Here is a 17,617-nt window from a genome sequence, read left to right as displayed (position 1 = left end):
TATGTGTGACAAAATTTAGTTGAAAAAAAAAAAAAAAAATAGAGGTGAAAGGATTGTCCTCGTGAAATCTTGATTAAAAGTGACCTCGCTCAATTTTACTCTTTTCAACTACCAAAAGAGCAAAAGTGTGAACCAAAGTGGTTGGTGTGAGTGGTTCGGCACTCTCATTCCTTAAGAGAAGATCAGAGGTTCGATCCCTGCTCTCGTATGGAGTCACCACTTTGGCCAGACTTTACCCCACTGGCCGATTCGGTGTGAGCGGGGATCGGTCTGGTTGTTTAAAGGTGCCATCCATAGTTGGGACCCATCCAGAACCACCTCGTGGTTCAAACCAAAAAGAGCAAAAGTGTGACCAACTTCGTACATATTTTACTTTTGCATCACTCTATGACGAGGCGAAATCTATCCACATCTATTAGTCTTGATCAAGGATGATTAAGCACATTTCGCTCCCTTTTTCTCAAGTTTGGGTTGAAAATTGGGGTTAGAGGCCCAACAAATAAAGCAGACCAATCAACAATGGCCCTACTAGTGGGTCTTCTCCAACTTTAAAGAGCCCATTAACCCCAAAACCAAAAAAAGACTTTAAAATGGAAGTGATTTGCATATGTCAAACTGTAATTTGCAGGAAGAATGAGTATCTCATCACCAGGATAGAGACAAGTAGTATTAATATTGAATTTGATATCTTCTTAACTTGAATTAAAACCTTAAAAATAAGTTATTTATTTGGATGAACAATGGCTTTATACAACGGATCTACTAGTGTAGTAGTTTAGAGCAATTAGCATTCATTTAGTGTATTATCACCACTCTCAATGAAAAAAAATCCTTACAAAAAATTGTCATGATGCCGACGTACTTTCAAATGTTTCAAAAGGCATCCATTTTCTTCTCACTAATCACAATTATGTAATAAAATATTAAACATGTAATATTTGAAAACATGTATTAAAATACAAATTAGCTATTAGTTTAGTTAGTAGTATTTCTTTCAATATTGAAAAAAGTAGGACGTTTGATTTCCTCTACTAATTTAATTGAAGTGGAAAGCATTGCGCAAGTAGCAATCTGACCTAATTCATTTAAATATATTAATATTAATAAAGACCTGGCAAGTGTCAAAGCATTACCATCCAGTTAATCCAAGGAGCAGGTATTCTGTGGAGCAGATCCTATGGTACCTCTCCTAACAGTGAAGTGGGTTTTATGTTTATGGGTCCCTCTCACTGTGAGTCTGTGAGAGGAGCGCATAAAAGAATCCGAGGGTCCCGTGTTTCTTGACGTGGTGCGCTCTCTTTGGTTACAGAAAGCTAAATTATCAAACATACAGGAAACAGCCGATTAAAATCTTCCCTTAACCCCATCTCAAAATAATTTCGCTTAACCCACTCGCCGTGGCGGGAAAACCCTAAAAGTAGAATCCAGTCGAAACGACATCAACAGAACCGCGTTTTGACCAGAAGGTCCAACACTACACAGTAAATTAGCGTGCGCCTCAAAAGATTTAAGGTGAGGCCGCCAGTCGGGTCAAGTGAAGTGCGCGCGAGAAAGAACAGAAAGAAAATGGAAAACGGTACGACTATCGCCGTGGTGCCGAGAGTGGCTGTGGTGGTGTTTCTGTTGAGAGGGAAAGCGGTGCTGTTGGGACGGCGGCGATCCTCTGTGGGCGATTCCACCTTTGCCCTCCCTGGTGGCCACCTCGAATTTGGTAATTCTTTTTTTTTCCTAATCGCAATTAGTTAGTTAATTAATTAATTTTGTGTCATGGGTATCTATAGATTAGTACAATTTTAGATTCGGTGGTTTTTTGGTTTTGGGTAGGAGAGAGCTTTGAGGAGTGTGCGGTGAGAGAATTGAAGGAAGAAACTGGTCTGGACATTGACAAGAAGAGGATGGAGTTGCTGACGGTCACAAACAATGTGTTCTCAGAGCAGCCTAAGCCGTCTCATTACGTGACGGTTTTCATGCGTGGAGTTTTGGCAGATGGCGATGATCAATTGCCCCAAAATCTTGAGCCCACCAAGTGTGACGGTTGGGATTGGTACGATTGGGCCAACCTCCCCGCACCCCTCTTTTGGCCTTTGGAGAAGATGGTGAAGAGTGGCTTTAACCCTTTTCCCAAGTCACCACTAGAAGAAGAATAATAGTACAGGGCTCTGATTTTTCTATATATGCACGTATGTATAATGTATGTGTAAGTTAGGTCAGGGCTTTCTCTGAAAGCACCCTTTTTTAAGTGTCGTGGAGTTCGGGTTCGAATCGAAGATCACTTATTTGTAAGTCAAGACCTTTATGTTATCCATTTTCGTGAAGTTCAGTTTCTAATCACTTATTTGCAAGTGAAGACTCTTATGTTATCCATTTCCTATTGTGCTCTGCATATTGGTTCTTTTAAGTAGCAAATGTTGAACCTTTTATGTTGAGGATGCATAAGATATTTTGTTTCCAGGAAATTCATTGACTGTCTAAAAATTGGGTTCCAAACCGACCCAGAAAATAATTTAACTTGGGCTCATATCTTCACGGGAAACCCAACTTGGGCTCATAAATCAATTCATCTTTCTTTAGGGCCAGAGCACTAGAGTTCTATCTGTCCATTGTCCTTCTTGTGGTCCGATGTGTTCCCTCGTTTATTTTTCAAAAACATCACGTTGCATGATGTTGCCTTGATTGCTAGTAACATACGCCGGTAATAATTTTCTTCCATACAGATTCTTTTTCCGTTTTCTGGAGATTCCTGAGATTCTTCTAATGCTAAATTTTCCAAAGATTCAAAAACTAAAAGACATTCAAAAGGATCATGATTGATTGCACCAAAGATTCAAAACTGATGCGAAAATAAATTCTTAAAACTTGACGTACGCACGCACTTATAAAATTATGATAAATTGATACAAAAGTTAATGCCCCAACAGTTTTTACTTTTGCCTGAACTCAAACGAGATGCAAATGCGACAACAATAAATCTCCAGGATCATGATTGATTGTTCTTTCAAAAGTTTTTTTGTTACAAGCAAAAGAAAGAACTTTGAAGTTGTGAGAGAGAATCAAAAGGAAAAATGGAAAGCGGGACTAAAATGGTTCCCGCATTGCTGAAAGTAGGGGTGGTGGTGTGCCTGATAAGAGGGAACATGGTGCTCATGGGACGCGGTCGCTCCTCCATTGGTGACTCCACCTTTTCCTTTCTCCGCGGCCACCTTGAGTTCAGTAATAATTACATAGACTTTTTATACATATATTATTTAAGAAAAGAGGAATGCTAGCAACATTCTCTTTAACATTTTCTTTTGGACCTTCTCCATTCTCTTCATGACACGTGTCACTTTCTCTACACTTAAAACAATGTCATTAATACATTAGACAATGTATGTTTTGTTTTCCTAATTTACCCTTGTTAAATGCATTGGACAAACTAACTTTTATTTTCACCCTGTTAAAAAATTAAAAGAGAATTTTAAAATCTTTCACAAAATTAATATCAGTTTTTTTTAAATTAATAAAAAAAATTCTGTTTACTAATTTTTTTTGGTGAGGGAAGGGTTTTTTTTTTTCTGTTTCTTTTTATCTTTTAACTTTTTTAATCAATTAGAATGTTCATTAATTTTAAAAAATATTTTTTTGTATTTTTTTAAATTCCATAATTTTGAACGGTTTTATTGCAATACTTATTTTTGAAACCAAAAAAAGTTTTTTTTAGGGAAGTATACTTTGTTTTTATTTTCAAATATTTATTTAATTGAACTTTTAATGTTTATGTTTTAAATTTAATTGTTTAAGTTAAGTTGTAAATTGAAGGAAATATAAAGTTAATACATTTAATAAAGGTAAATTTGGGGACAAAAGATATATTGTCTAATGCATTAATGTCATTGTTTTAAGTGTAAAGAAAATGACACATATTATGAGGAGGATGGAGAAGGTCCAAAAGAGAAGGTTAGAGAGAAGGTTGCTAGCGATTAAGAAAAATAAGCACATTCTATTTTTCTGGGATGTAGCGTTTAGTCTTTAAACTCTCTTTTAGGTATCATCCATACCAACCCAAAAAAGAAAACCTAAATTAGAAATCATCTCAAATTAATGTGCAAAAATCACATTTTTTTTTAAGTTTTAAAAGAAACAAAATCTCACGTCATTTTGTCTTGGCTGGATCTAATTAAATAAAATATTTCTGACGTCATTAATCAATATGATGTAATTGAAATTATATCATGGGCAGGTCCTGTAGTTTAGTTAATGAATCACGATTAATGTTATACATGTTGCTACACATGATAGAAGGAAACTTTTCATTATCTCCCTCTTCATATGACATGAGATAAATAAAACAAATTGTTTCAATTATTTTGGCAGCTTTATTATAGTGTCTACTTACTTGAATCAAGCTCCAACATTATTTGGGGCGTCAATAATTTTGGTGCAGGTCACATGCACTCAATAATGTTATAAAAATGCTAGTCATAAACCTGTCTAACAGAGGTGAGCTCCATTGTGTTGGTAGTTTTATTAGCGTCTACGAGTTAGGCCATTTGGCAAAGACCTCGTGCTTGCCAATTTTACCAAATAAAAATATAAAACCAATAATTGACACACAAGGGGCTAGTAACTTTTAAACCACAAAGCTCCAACATTATTGGGGCTTCATTCGTACACATACGTAAAATCTCGAATATACGATGGGCAGGCAGGCAGGAAGACAACCGTTTTCTTTTCTAATGTCTAGTGATGCCAGAGCATTATTAGTGCCTCCAAAATGGACTTGACAAATATGGTGGGCGCAGGCAGGGAGGAAATGTAGGCCACTAAAAATCCAACGCAGACACTCGTCGCTCTTCAATTTTTTGTGATAAATCGAGTGAGCCCGTGTGCAAAAATCTAAGGTAAAACGGAAACGGGCCTAGGGTGGCTGCTGCGGTGGTGTCTGTGAAGTCGTTCCTCTCGTGGCGATCGACTCCTCGATCGAGTTGGGTAATTATTACTCAATGGACTTTCTTTCTGTAACTGTTGGTGTTATTATACATAGCTTATAGCTTTAGCGGACTCTAACTGCTTCCTGTCGATGTGGGACTGTTGTTTCAAATTCATTAATTTCTAGGGGTTGTGTAAGATCAGCGAGAGAAGAAACTGGTTGGTTTGGACATTGAGAAAATTGAGTTCCTGACAGTCACAAACAACTTGTCCCAAGAATCATTTGAATAAAAAGCTTCGAGAAAGTTCAAAGCTAAAGCTGCAATACTTTCGACTTTTTTTTCCTGAGTTCAAACTACGTACGGACGGAAAGAGCCTGTCATATCATGGAAGATAATGATACGATGAGATAGAGATACGTCAACCCAAACTCGAAGTCTTAAGACTTATAACATTCTAGATTTTTGCTCTTGGATATTCATTCTTAAGTGCCGCCAGAATGGACCCGACGATATTTTTGGAGCAGGCCCAGTCTTTGGAGGGGCTTCCCAACATGAACAAGTTCAACATTAAATGTCTTATGACCATGAACCACAAAATACTATAGATTACTGCCCTTCAGAATAATTTTATCCAAGTAATGTGAGTTATTATGTACACAAAGTATGAGAGGAAGGATTATTCAAACATTTTTTTAGTATCGGAAAGAGAAATACCACTTAACTAATAGCTAGTGAACAGACTAAGTGGTCTTGCCTTTTTCAATCACTGTCAATCATAAAGCCGTCGATTATTTGTCTTTATGTTTGTTTTTCATAAACGACGTCGTAAGTGGAGCATCTGTACGTCAGTTACAGCATGGCTCTTCGTCACAGCATGGCTACTCTTATTCAATTCTCACACAAAGAGAAACTCTTATAGTTATACAAACACAATGTGGTCGGGGTCGGTGTTGAACAATAAACAAAATTAAAAACGCAACAGCTAGCAGCTAACTAGAAACAGAAGCAAAACGAGACGAAACGACATCTGTGAACAGCGTTTTGAGACCAAGAGAAAAAAAAGGTCCAACTTCCGAAGTTTGAACTAACAAATGGTGAAGTTGTATCTTGTCTCCATTATATATGTAAGCCCGTGCAGATTATAAACCACAAAGGACCGAAACACAACATTAGGTTGAAAAAACATGGAAAACACAAGGGAGGAGAATGCGGCGCCGAGAGTTGCTGTAGTGGTGTGCCTGTTGAAGGGGAAGACGGTGCTGTTAGGACGGCGTCGTTCCTCTCTTGGCGACTCTACCTTTTCCCTCCCTGGTGGCCACCTCGAGTTTGGTAATTATATACAAATACATGGATTTTTGTTTTATTACTTATCTTTACTAATTAATTAATTAACGGGATTAATTTTGTGTTTTGTGTGAAATCAGGTGAGAGTTTTGAGGAGTGTGCAGCGAGAGAAGTGAAGGAAGAAACTGGTTTGGACATTGACAAGGAGAAGATAGAGTTGCTGAGGGTCACAAACAACTTGTTCGTAGAGGAAGTGAAGGCATACCACTACGTGGGGATTTTCATGCGAGCAGTGCTGACAGATGGCGATCATCGGGAGCCCCAAAATGTGGAGCCCAACATGTGTGACGGCTGGGATTGGTATGAGTGGGCCCGCCTCCCACAACCGCTGTTTTGGCCTTTGCAGAATGCGGTGGAGGCCGGATTTAATCCTTTTCATGCATCACCATGAATCGAGCTACACTTGTCTTTAGTGAGAATGCTGTGCTATTAATTAATAAAAAGTCTGTTATTATTGATATTCGTTCCTTTCTTGGACTGTTTTTGGTCAAATCCTTTCTTCGATAGCTGCTAATAAATAATTGGACGATCTATATCATCGCTTGAATGAAGACACCCGATTAGCCCGACTTTCCCAAATGCCCACCACCGGCCCTTCTCCTTTTCGGGTCGATTTTTTCAATGGTGTGATTTTGATTCTCCATATTAGTCCAAATGGTTGGATCATTTAAAAAATAATAATAATAATTTGGAGGTTGCTGCATTTAATTCACAATCTGGAGTCTAGCCACTTGCATATCTGCGTATGGGGCTTGGTGGTGGAGATATGAGTGTTAGCATAACTGGACCGAACTAGATGTGTGTGTGTGTGTGCAGAGAGATTTCGAGGGGTTCGAGAGGTGTGATGGGCAATCAGGAGGGGCGATTGGCTAGGGTGGTTACTTGGGCTGCTGGGGTGCTGATTTGGGTGGCTTGGGGTCTTGGGTTGGCTAGCTAAGTTGTGCTAAGGGAGGGGTTGGGAGGAGAGTGATGGAGAGATTTTTTTTTTCTTTTTGATTTTTAAATTTTAATGATTTTAATTTTTTAAAAATAAAGAATTTTTTTATTATTGTCTACATGGAAGTCCATGTCATTAAAAAATAGGTCATACAAATGCCACATCAGCATTTAATAGACTAACTAACGGTTTGGCTAACGAATGGGGTAAATTGTATAGTTTCTGGGAGTTTGAGTATGCACTCGTAAATGTCTCTAGAATTGGGGTTTTATGTAGTTTGTCCTAAATAATTATGTGCACTTTAATTAAGTAACTAAAATGGTTATTTACTCAAATGATTCTCAAATTTATACCTGAGTTGTATTTTGGTTCCTCAACTAAATTATTCGTTCAAATGGTCCACCAACTCTTTATTATTTGGCGAACTAGGCCACCATTACATTTTTTGTGAGTTTTAGTCATGTGAACTGCACGTGAGAAGAATAGGAAAGGTAAATGCGACTTTTTCATAGTGTAGTTTTCATTTCCCTTTTTCTTCTTCTTCTTCTTCTTCTTCTTCCTTCCCTGCACACAGTGACGGACCCACAAAGGCTCGCTGGAAAATTCCTTAGAGTGTAAGAGGCAAAAAGGCGTAGCCAGCCAGCGGCTATGAAGTCTAAGGCTCAGGTTTTCGCAATGAAGAAGACCAAACCTAATTTATTTTTCTAGAACGACACCGTTCTCTGTCTTTTATCTCTTTTAATGAAACACATCGTTTCATTTACGTTTGAGCTCTCCAAAAGCAAGCGTGTTTAATACTTAATATGCGTAATAACATATCTAATATTTATTAATAGGTTTTTGTTTGGTGTGAGAAAAAACTCTGGAATTCACTATTAATTGAATAGGTTATAGTTTCTCCAACTAATAGCATATTTAATATTTATTAATAGGCATTTTTTTAATATATATTCTTTTTAAAAATAATTCAGGTTCAAAAGGTTAAATATTAAGGATATTTGATTGTATAAATACTTTTTTTTGGAGCATTTAGTCTTTTAAATGTTGTCTCTCCCCTGAAAAATTCATGGATCTGTCACTCCCTACACAACCAAATGATAGCAGACAATTCGGACAACCAATGACAAGGGAGAGATGATATTGGCGTTGTTTAGACATGCACGGGTTAAGTTCTCTGCAACAGGTTTCAATGGTGAAGCCGAGGATTGAGGGGAGAAGGCACATGGGTGCCTTGATCAATTTATTTTATTGGATTCCTCTCGTTGGAGTTGCAAAAATGGAAAGAAAAAAAAGTAGTTTATCTTTTGTTGCTCTGTGGAATACATGCGGGATGAGATGAGGGAGATATTTCTTGTTTTTTTTTTATATGTTCTTCATTAAGAGAAAGAAATTTCTGTTTTCTCCATGATGAGAGAAGAGAAGAAGGCAGAGCCACCCCCTCTGTGTTCTTCCTCTACCTCTGTTTTAATTAATTAATATTTTAGTATAAATTGACGATTTTAATCCTCAAATAAACGGCAATATTGATGGAGTGTAATGGTAAGACCAATTCGTCGGATAATAAAGAGTTTGTGGACCATTTGAACGAATAATTTTGTTAAGAGACCAACATGCAACTCGTGTATAAGTTTGAGTACTATTTGAGTAAATAACCCCAGATGGAGTTGGATTGAAGGAGATGTGTGGTTTACAGAGCTAGGATTTGAAGGTTTTTTTTTTTTGGGTCCTTGTTGGAGAATACCAAACAAGTTAAGCTGGAAAAAGTAAATGCTGCAATTGTGAATAATTACTGTATGAGTTCCAACTTACAAGTTAAGTTGGAAAAAGTATATGCTGCAAAACTTTGCCTGGATTTCCAATATCTTTTACATCGCTTCGCATCTAGATTCCTACTTCTCACAATCTCAACCACAAAATTTCCAGATTTTTCATCTAGTCTCATTCAAAAGAAAAAGAAGAAGATCACAGGCTTAAAATTATTGGGAGATTCACTATTATATCCAATATAGGAGCCTAAATTATAAATAAATAAAAACCCTATATGAAATGGACTTTAGAAACAAACTCAAAGCCCATTGCTCATTTACAACATAACAAAAAAGTTTTTAACTTCTTTTGAATTACAAAACTGTAATTGATTTCTTAAAATAAACCAAACCTCAAAACCTCATAAAAAGGCCCAAAATACTCAATAGGGCGTCAAAGTAATTTAATAATCAAAATTAAATTAAATAAGGCAAGCTATCATTTTTTTGGGTTTTTTTGTTTGTTTTATTTATAGAAATTAAATGATGTAGGGTTTATTTATAGTTTTAGTACTAAGAATGGATATATGACTAAATATCTCAAAATTATATTGAAATTAAAAGCAAAAGCTAAAACATTAAAACCACAATCATTTTGAGAACAAAACTACCATGCTAGTTGTGTTTTTTCATTTTGATTTTGGTTGAAAATCATCAATAGATTAAGAAATATTTATTTAAAAACAAAATGTAGAAGGAAACTTGGCTAAATATTTATTTGGTCGATGTCTTGAAAAACACGGCAATAAGAATAGAACTGAAACATATTACGTTATTAACTTATTACAAGTTACGTTGTGGACATTAATAATGAACTATCTAGTTAGATCAATGTGCAACCTACGTCAATTACAACAAGGCTGTGCGTCACAACATGGGAACTATTCAATACACACGTTGTCGTTGAGACAGATAAACAAGATTATAAAATAAAACTAATTAATTAAGAATAATACAATCATATGGACCGCAACAGCGAATCAGAAAGACATAGAATCAATATGGAACAGTGCTTTTGACCAAACAAAAAAGTCAAAGGATGCGCGCGCTCTCTCTCGTTTCACCATTTATGGATTGGGACTGGTGCGAGTATAAGCAGACCCAATATTTTCTATATAAGGCTGAGAGCAGTAAGCCTACATACATATATCTCCCGTATATTAATACAAGAAACTCCAATTAAAGCATGGGAAACCAAACGGAAACGGAGGCGGCACCCGTGCCGAGAGTGGCGGTAGTGGTGTGCCTGATCAAAGGGAAAACGGTGCTGTTGGGACGGCGCCGTTCCTCCCTTGGCGACTCCACCTTTTCCCTCCCTGGTGGCCACCTCGAATTCGGTACTTAATTATATATAGAAAATTTCATGGGATTTTGCTTCTCTTTTCTTTTTCCTTTTTGTTCAAATTCCTAGTGAATTAATTTTGTGTTGTTGTGTTGGTTTAGGTGAGGGCTTTGAGGAGTGTGCAGCAAGAGAAGTGAAGGAGGAAACTGGTTTGGGGATTAAGAATATAGAGCTGATGACGGTAAGAAACAACGTGTTCCTAGACGAGGCCAAGCCATGCCAGTACGTGGGGATTTTCATGAGGGCAGTTTTGGCAGATGATGATCAAGTGCCCCAAAATGTGGAGCCAAACTTCTGTGACGGATGGGATTGGTACGAATGGGACGCTCTCCCTAAACCACTCTTTTGGCCTCTGGAGAATGCGATTATGGCCGGATTTAATCCTTTTCATACATGAAAAAAAAAAATATATACATAGCACGTATGTATGAATAAAAAATGAATGAAATAAACCGTTAACGTTTCTCTACCAATTAAGGAAAGCATGCAGTTTGATTGCAGAAAAATTATTGGAGTTGGATTGGATATATAGGTTTGACTTGCTCCTCAATTATGGAAAGGATGTCTCGTGGTTTACGTACCCAAAAAGACAATATATGCTATAATATTAGCTTTGACTAGTTCTGCCTCCATTCATGTGACGAGAGCGAAGCAAATCATAATGCAATAATAATGCTATTGCTCCCGCAAATAGTCAAGTATTAATTATCTTTTGTTAGAGTGCTGCTATTTTCATCCAACTGTCCTATTTTCTCACTCATTTTATATTCAAAATTTTAAATACAAATTTATCCATTTGTAAAATAACTTTTAAGGACTTAAGGAAAAACCTCACCTCATAACTCACCTATTCTTTCTTTTTTTTTCCTTATTATTATCTTTTTTTTGGTCAAAGCACTGGAAAATTTCATTCAAAATGAATACAAAACTTGCAACAGCATGTGCTGCCATATTGCATCGATGCGGAGCAAACACAAACACCTCTAGTAATGAAACCAACTGTCCGATTGAGCTGAGAAACCAACTGTCCGATTGAACTGAGAAACCAATTGTCGAATGTAAAAATAATCCCTTCTATATTAGCATCACTTTCTACCTCCCCATTGAGCAGCATAATACATCTCTATTAAATAAAGAATGAACTCAAAAGTTAGGAAAAAAATAGAAACCTCATTCGCAGCAGTAGTGATCCAAAACTTCTAGATGATAGAAGAAACTTGCTTACCAAAACAGCTTGTGTATTACATTCAATAAACTTACGTATTTATGCAAGTTTCGCTTTCTAAAAATAACTGAACTAAAATAGCAAATGAAATTAAACTATAAAAGCTATGTGGCTTAACGCTCTTGCATACTTAAGCCATGCAAAGTTGGTGGCTTAAGACTAATTCTTTTCAGCCACCACTTATTCGTGTATTTTAAATAATTAAATAATATAATTGATTTATATTATACTATATTTATTATATGATCCTTCTGGATCAAGTAGAAGAGAATAAACCCTTCAATTCCTCCATACTCACATAACTCTTCCTCGCCATCAACCCAACGAAAGGTGTGTAGCTATTGCTTTATGGAATTTGGGTTTTTAGTGAGAAGGAAATTAAATAATAAGAACGAAAGGGTTGGCTGGGTTGGGTTCATAAATTTAATCAAAACGACACTGTGTGTATTAAATATCTGTTCACTCGTTTTGTGTTTGCTCATGTGTTGGAAGGGTAAAGTTCCCCATTGCTTTGTAGACCATTGACTGGTCAGCAAGTCAACTTTCTTTAGCGTGAGCGGCCACTTCTAGCAATAAAAATCCTAAGACTTCTTAAACATAGATAACTTGCGCCACAAGTTACTGATTTCTAAACAAGCGATTGTGAATTTGGGTGAGGAATATCTCCAAAGTAAGTTCTTTTCATGTCTCAGAATGGTGAAGACTTCATAATTTTTCACAATACAATGTTGATAGTTCTGGCCAGAATAGATAGTAGGAAAATGAACTGCTTTCAAAGGAATCGCTTTACAAAACTCTACAAGAAAAATCAACTCTAGAAAGACAAAAAGAATGCTGGAATTTCGTTCTTGCACAGATGAAGCTTCGATCCAGTGAATTGGGTATGCCTGTGTTGGATTGGATTGTTCCCAACTTCAATCTGCTGAGCTCCAGCTGTAAATTGATACCAAAGTCGAGTTTTAATCTATTTCGAGCCCTGGGAGGCTTTTTGAATGGGCAGTGCGGCTTCTTCAATCTAAAAGGGCGTATGGTGGACTTGGATTCTGCCTGGAACTACATTGTGGTACTTGTTCTGCTTGATCAGGGATCTCCATAAATTTGTTGAGGTTTTCATATTTGTAAAAACTCAAACTCTGTTTGTTTTGGTTTTTTGCTGAACCAAATTTGTAACGAGAGAAATCTCGTTTTGAATGACTTATTTCTCTTAAGTCCGAATTGGAAGTTCTGATTTATAGCTGGCTTCTTTTGGGGCTCGAATGAGTTTTTTGGTTACTTCAGTTTGTTTGAAGGTTTCTCAGAGATCAAGTGATCATTTTGAGTTTTTTTTGTCTTTGGTTGATTTTGTTTTTGGTTGTTTGATTGGTTGTCCTCTGCTCTGTTCACATTCTCTTACATTTATAGGAATGCTAGAATAATTCCTAATCCTTTAAAAATGGGCGGCAGATTTTCTAAAAAGCAAGAACTTCCATTTTTTTAATGCAAAGAAAAAAAGGATTTTATCAATTCTGGCATATAAGCTCTCAATAGTTAGTTCCAATGGCAATCACTTCCCTGTATATTTTGAAAAGAAACCTAACCCTTCTTCTAATTTAACTGCCCTCTGTAAGAGCTCAAATATGTGATGGTTAGTTTTGATTTGACTATTTGAACAACTCTCTGCTTCTCACTTATCTCTTTGAGATTGTAGTTTGCTTATCTCTTGGAAGGATCACCTGTTCTGACGCATAATTGTATAAAAAAAGATTATAATCTTTTAGCCCCAGAGTTTCAGAGAAGTCGTTTGCAAATGACCTGCTTTCATTTAATTCCCAATCAACTCTTTTGTGATAGTGGAAATTGTTGACTTTTCTAAGTCAAGTAGTCACGTGGGTTCTGAGAATAGGCTTTCAAAAAAGATCTTGCTGACTTTGCACTCTGGGTTTTGAGATCAGTGGTGAGCCAGAAGCTGGGCCCCATCCAATTTTCTTTCAATCTTTTATTGATCTGCCTCAGTGGTTGATTACATTTTAATCTTGACGTTTTTATAACTTTTCCATTTTTGTAAAAGTCATGGGCCTTCTGATTTGGTCTTCGGCTTTCTCTATTTTTGGATCAAAGCCCAGTCCTCCGTCCTTTTCTGTTTTGTGAGCCTTTGTGAGAAGTGGGCTGGTGTGCGAATTCTTTTTAGGCCCAAACAATATCCCTCTTACTAAACTTATTGTTTCATTGAAAAAAAAACATTTGAATTAAAAATCAAATAGGTGGCTTGTGTTCTCATCTCTTTCCTACAAAATGTATCTAAGGTTTAGACCCCTACAAACCTTTAGTGGAGTGGAGCATTTTACCAAACATGTGTTGGGCTAGGAATGTTATGTTACGCTGAAAAGAAAAAGTCATTTCGTTTATAGCCTAGGTTAGCCATATGCATGGTCCGTCTCTATGTGTGTATTAAATATATCTCTTACCAGACCTACTATTTTATTGAAAAAAAAAACCAAAATTTTAAATTAAGAGTCAAATAGGTGGCATGTGTTCTCATCTTTTTCCTGCACAATGCATCTAGTGGAGTGGAGCATTTCACTAAGCATGTGGTGGGCTGGGAATGTTATGTTAGGCTGAAAAAGAAAAAGTCACTTGGGCTATAGTCTAGGTTAGCCATTTGCACAGTTCGTCCATGGTTTGAACACATGAAAGAGAAGTCATAACAAACAATACAAGATATTTAATGTTTGAAGGTTTGTGAGTGACGACCAAACTCCGTAAGACCTAGAATAAAAGAGTTAATGAAAGTGCCAAATCATCATACTTAATAATATGATGTTATATTCGTAATGAAACGACCCGACACAAATTCCACTTTGAGATCCGGGCCGAATCCGCTTAAACGACACCTAGTAACTATGGGTCGAATCGACCAAAATGCCCTCAAAACAGTAACATAAACCCGACCCTAACTCGTGGCTGCGCGATAATGAGGTTGCCTACGCACTATCGAGGATCAAGCCACACGTAGTTCTTTTCTCTGCCTCCTCGACTGTAATCGAACTGTTTGCATTTATGAAACCGCTCTAGGTTGACCATTCGAGTATCCGACTGCTTATTTACGATCCGTCAATTACGATATGATCCTGGGAAAGTTTAGATTAACATACTTGAAATTAACTACGATCTAACGGTTCAAACGTATTGAACCCGGAAATCGCACAGTAGGCGAGACCCGTTCGGGGTTCAAACGATATCCGAATTAAGATCCGCGAAATCCTACGCGCTCGTGAGGACTAGGAGATCATTTCAAGACTGACTGTAGTCCCCACCCTGCTGCCCACGCACCGCCACACGCCTGGCAGCACGTGGTGCCTACAGCGATAACGCCTCGCCGGAAAATCTCAACATCTCGGCTCAAGACTCCTATCCTAGGTAAAACACCCTATTTGGAACCACTTTTGTTCTTGGACCTACCCCAAAAACTGGCCGGAAGTGGCCGGAACAGTGATCCGAAAACATGCTGAAACCTAGCTCTTAAATCGAGCTATCTACGCTGGAAATTTCTAAAATACTACCCAACCAGCAGCTAGAGCATGAAAAATAGCTAGAAATCCAGACCTCACGCGTCCGATTTGGTGGCCGGACGACGGAGAACGAAAGCTTGGAAGTTTTGTCAAAAACTCGTCCCAGCACCACCTGTTTCGCGGTTGTTTCCGGCGACTATGGCACGGATCGAGGTGGCGAAGGGCTGATGTTTGAAGAGGGAAGTTTGGTGGTTCGGTTGGCACTGGTCTTGCCTGAATCGGAGGTCGGAGCTGAGAGAAAACAGCTCCCAAAGTCGGCTGGTCGTCCTCCGAAAACCAGAAAATCTGGGTTTATATAAACTGAAGATTGAAATATTTACGGTTATGCCGCTGAACTTCTTTTGATCGTAACTCCTTCGTTACAACTCCGATTTTAGTCCACTACATGTCTATGGACTCGTTTCGTCGCGCTCTATGCAACAGTACAACTGAAATCCCCAAATTCTTTCTCGGTCAAAAAGTTAACTTTTAAACTAATAAAATATTCTATGGGTATTTTAGTCTTTTTCTCAAATAAATTAATAATTAAATATTAATTTTGGGTTTGGGTTATTACACGTAAGGGGCTTGTAATTTAAATAATTAAGTATATTGTCTGTGGAGTCTAGCTCAGTAAAAAGGGGTATTGACTTGCATATCAGAAGTCTCAGGTTCGAATCCCCACGACATCATAGTTGTGTGATTGTGTGAGAAATCCCCCTCCCCTGTAGTTTAGACTATCACTTGTACTTAAAAAAAATTGATTAAGTATATTTAGTGGTCAATATGTTTATAAGAGTTTATAATTCAAGTAGTTAAGAGCATTTCCTCCAATATCCAAAGTCATGTATTCCATTCCCCAATCTCCATGATATGTTGTATAAAAGAATTTATAAACTAGAAAAAAAAAAACATGTCTTGATCAAGTTCTAAATTAAATTCGATATAACTTGCTTTGCTAGGCAACTACACATGGCCGTATCTTCACTCGAAGGCGTGTGTGTGCAGCCCCTCTAAACAAGGCTAAAGGATGTTCTAGTATTTAATTATCTTGTGTCCACACCTAAACAACATATTAGAGCATCTCCAGGAGAGTCTCCAAATTTTAGCCAAAATTTAGCCAAATTCTAGCTAAAATAGCTAGAAAGCTATTATAGCAAACCATTTTAAAGGTGTTTCCTCCAGCACTGTTCTCTATTTTGGCTAATATGAAGTATTTTATTATTATTTTCTCTTTCTCTTTCTCATTCTTTCTCTTACAAATCAAATATATTTAAAAATAATAATAGAAACCCAACCCCACCAACCTCCCAAATGCCTTTATCTCTCTCTCCTCCTAGCCAAATTCTCGGTCCTTCTTGCTAGACGTAGAGAGCCAAAAGTTGGTTCTCCAAAATAAAGAGCCAAGAAGGGAGTCTGCTGGAGGAGGATTTTCGTTCTTTTTAGCCAAAGTAACTAGGGATGAGAGGATAGAGAATCTGTTGGAGATGCTTTTATTATTTGCAGGATTTCATGTCTGACGTCAGGTGCGAAGGCAATGGCATTATTATTGTTCCACGACTGCCTTGCATTATTGCATAAACTTTTGTTGAACCACATGTGTTTAATGGTTTCTAAATCCAACTCCAACTCTCTCTCTCTCTCTCTCTCTCTCTCTCTTTATATATATACATATAGGGAGCTTTCATTGAGGGATCCTCAAATAATTATTTGGGGGACACCTTTATAGGGCCCCACTCCACATTGTATTCTATTAATCCAAACCGTCTATTTTTCATATAATCATTCAAAGACCATCTCTACAAAAAATACTTGAATCCAATATCATTTGACCACTTAATTGAGTTCTAGAAATTTTAGTACTTTCTTGAAGCATCGTTTTCATTGATTTTGTAGGACACAATTGGATGTTGAAACAGTTTCTGATTTGTCTAATTTTTGCAAGGATGATCTATGAATATAGACTTAAAAAAAATAGATGGTTTGGATCGTTGAAAAAAATTCATAAGGTTCCCTCAAATAAAATTATTTCTGGGATCACTCAATAGAAGAGGACTGTTATATATATATATATATGCATATAATATATGGCAACTCCAACTTTTATTTTGTTGCTTGCGGTGAGATGCTTTAATGATTTATAATTTTTTTGATTTTTTTGCAAAGATGATCTATGAATGAAGCCTTGAAAAATAGATACAATTTGGATCGTTGAAAACAAATTCGTAGAACATTCTAAAGGGGATGTAAAAGTGGCTTTACACTACCAAAAATACACCCCCCCTTCCCCCACTGTGGATGCTCTTACGTATTGAACTTTAGGGTATGAGAGGCTGGGCCAGGTAAGGATTAGGGTGGCTTGCAACTTGTGGGCTACGTAAAATTATTATTATTCTTTTATTTATTTATAATTTTTGTGAAATATGTTGGGGCTAATTGTGGGGAAATTAGGATACATAATAACAAAATGAGTGCTGTTATTTCCACCCATTGTCCTATTTTCCCACTCACTTCATCTTTCCACCCA

At 37.0% G+C, this 17,617-nt stretch overlaps 3 protein-coding genes across 3 annotated transcripts; all 3 read left to right on the top strand.

Moving 5' to 3' along the window:
- Positions 1–1,437: 1,437 nt before the first annotated feature.
- Positions 1,438–2,328, top strand: LOC103341412 (nudix hydrolase 1). The gene is made up of 2 exons (XM_008244923.2): positions 1,438–1,711; positions 1,825–2,328. Exons 1-2 carry the CDS (start codon positions 1,567–1,569, stop codon positions 2,145–2,147), a joined length of 468 nt encoding a protein of 155 aa, XP_008243145.2. The 5' UTR covers positions 1,438–1,566; the 3' UTR covers positions 2,148–2,328.
- Positions 2,329–6,077: 3,749 nt separating this feature from the next.
- On the top strand, positions 6,078–6,699 carry LOC103341635 (geranyl diphosphate phosphohydrolase-like). The gene is made up of 2 exons (XM_008245180.2): positions 6,078–6,239; positions 6,335–6,699. The coding sequence occupies exons 1-2, from the start codon at positions 6,095–6,097 to the stop codon at positions 6,643–6,645; spliced, it is 456 nt and encodes a 151-aa protein (XP_008243402.2). The 5' UTR covers positions 6,078–6,094; the 3' UTR covers positions 6,646–6,699.
- Positions 6,700–10,035: 3,336 nt separating this feature from the next.
- On the top strand, positions 10,036–11,549 carry LOC103341413 (geranyl diphosphate phosphohydrolase-like). Its single transcript, XM_008244924.3, has 2 exons — positions 10,036–10,333; positions 10,440–11,549. Exons 1-2 carry the CDS (start codon positions 10,183–10,185, stop codon positions 10,733–10,735), a joined length of 447 nt encoding a protein of 148 aa, XP_008243146.2. The 5' UTR covers positions 10,036–10,182; the 3' UTR covers positions 10,736–11,549.
- The last annotated feature ends 6,068 nt before the right edge of the window (positions 11,550–17,617 follow it).

This window comes from Prunus mume, linkage group LG2 (assembly GCF_029339155.1).
Source record: "Prunus mume cultivar Tortuosa linkage group LG2, ASM2933915v1, whole genome shotgun sequence".
Taxonomy (NCBI): Eukaryota; Viridiplantae; Streptophyta; class Magnoliopsida; order Rosales; family Rosaceae; genus Prunus; species Prunus mume.
The sequence above is the reverse complement of the archived record's forward strand: the minus strand, read 5'-3'. Positions and strand labels throughout refer to the sequence as shown.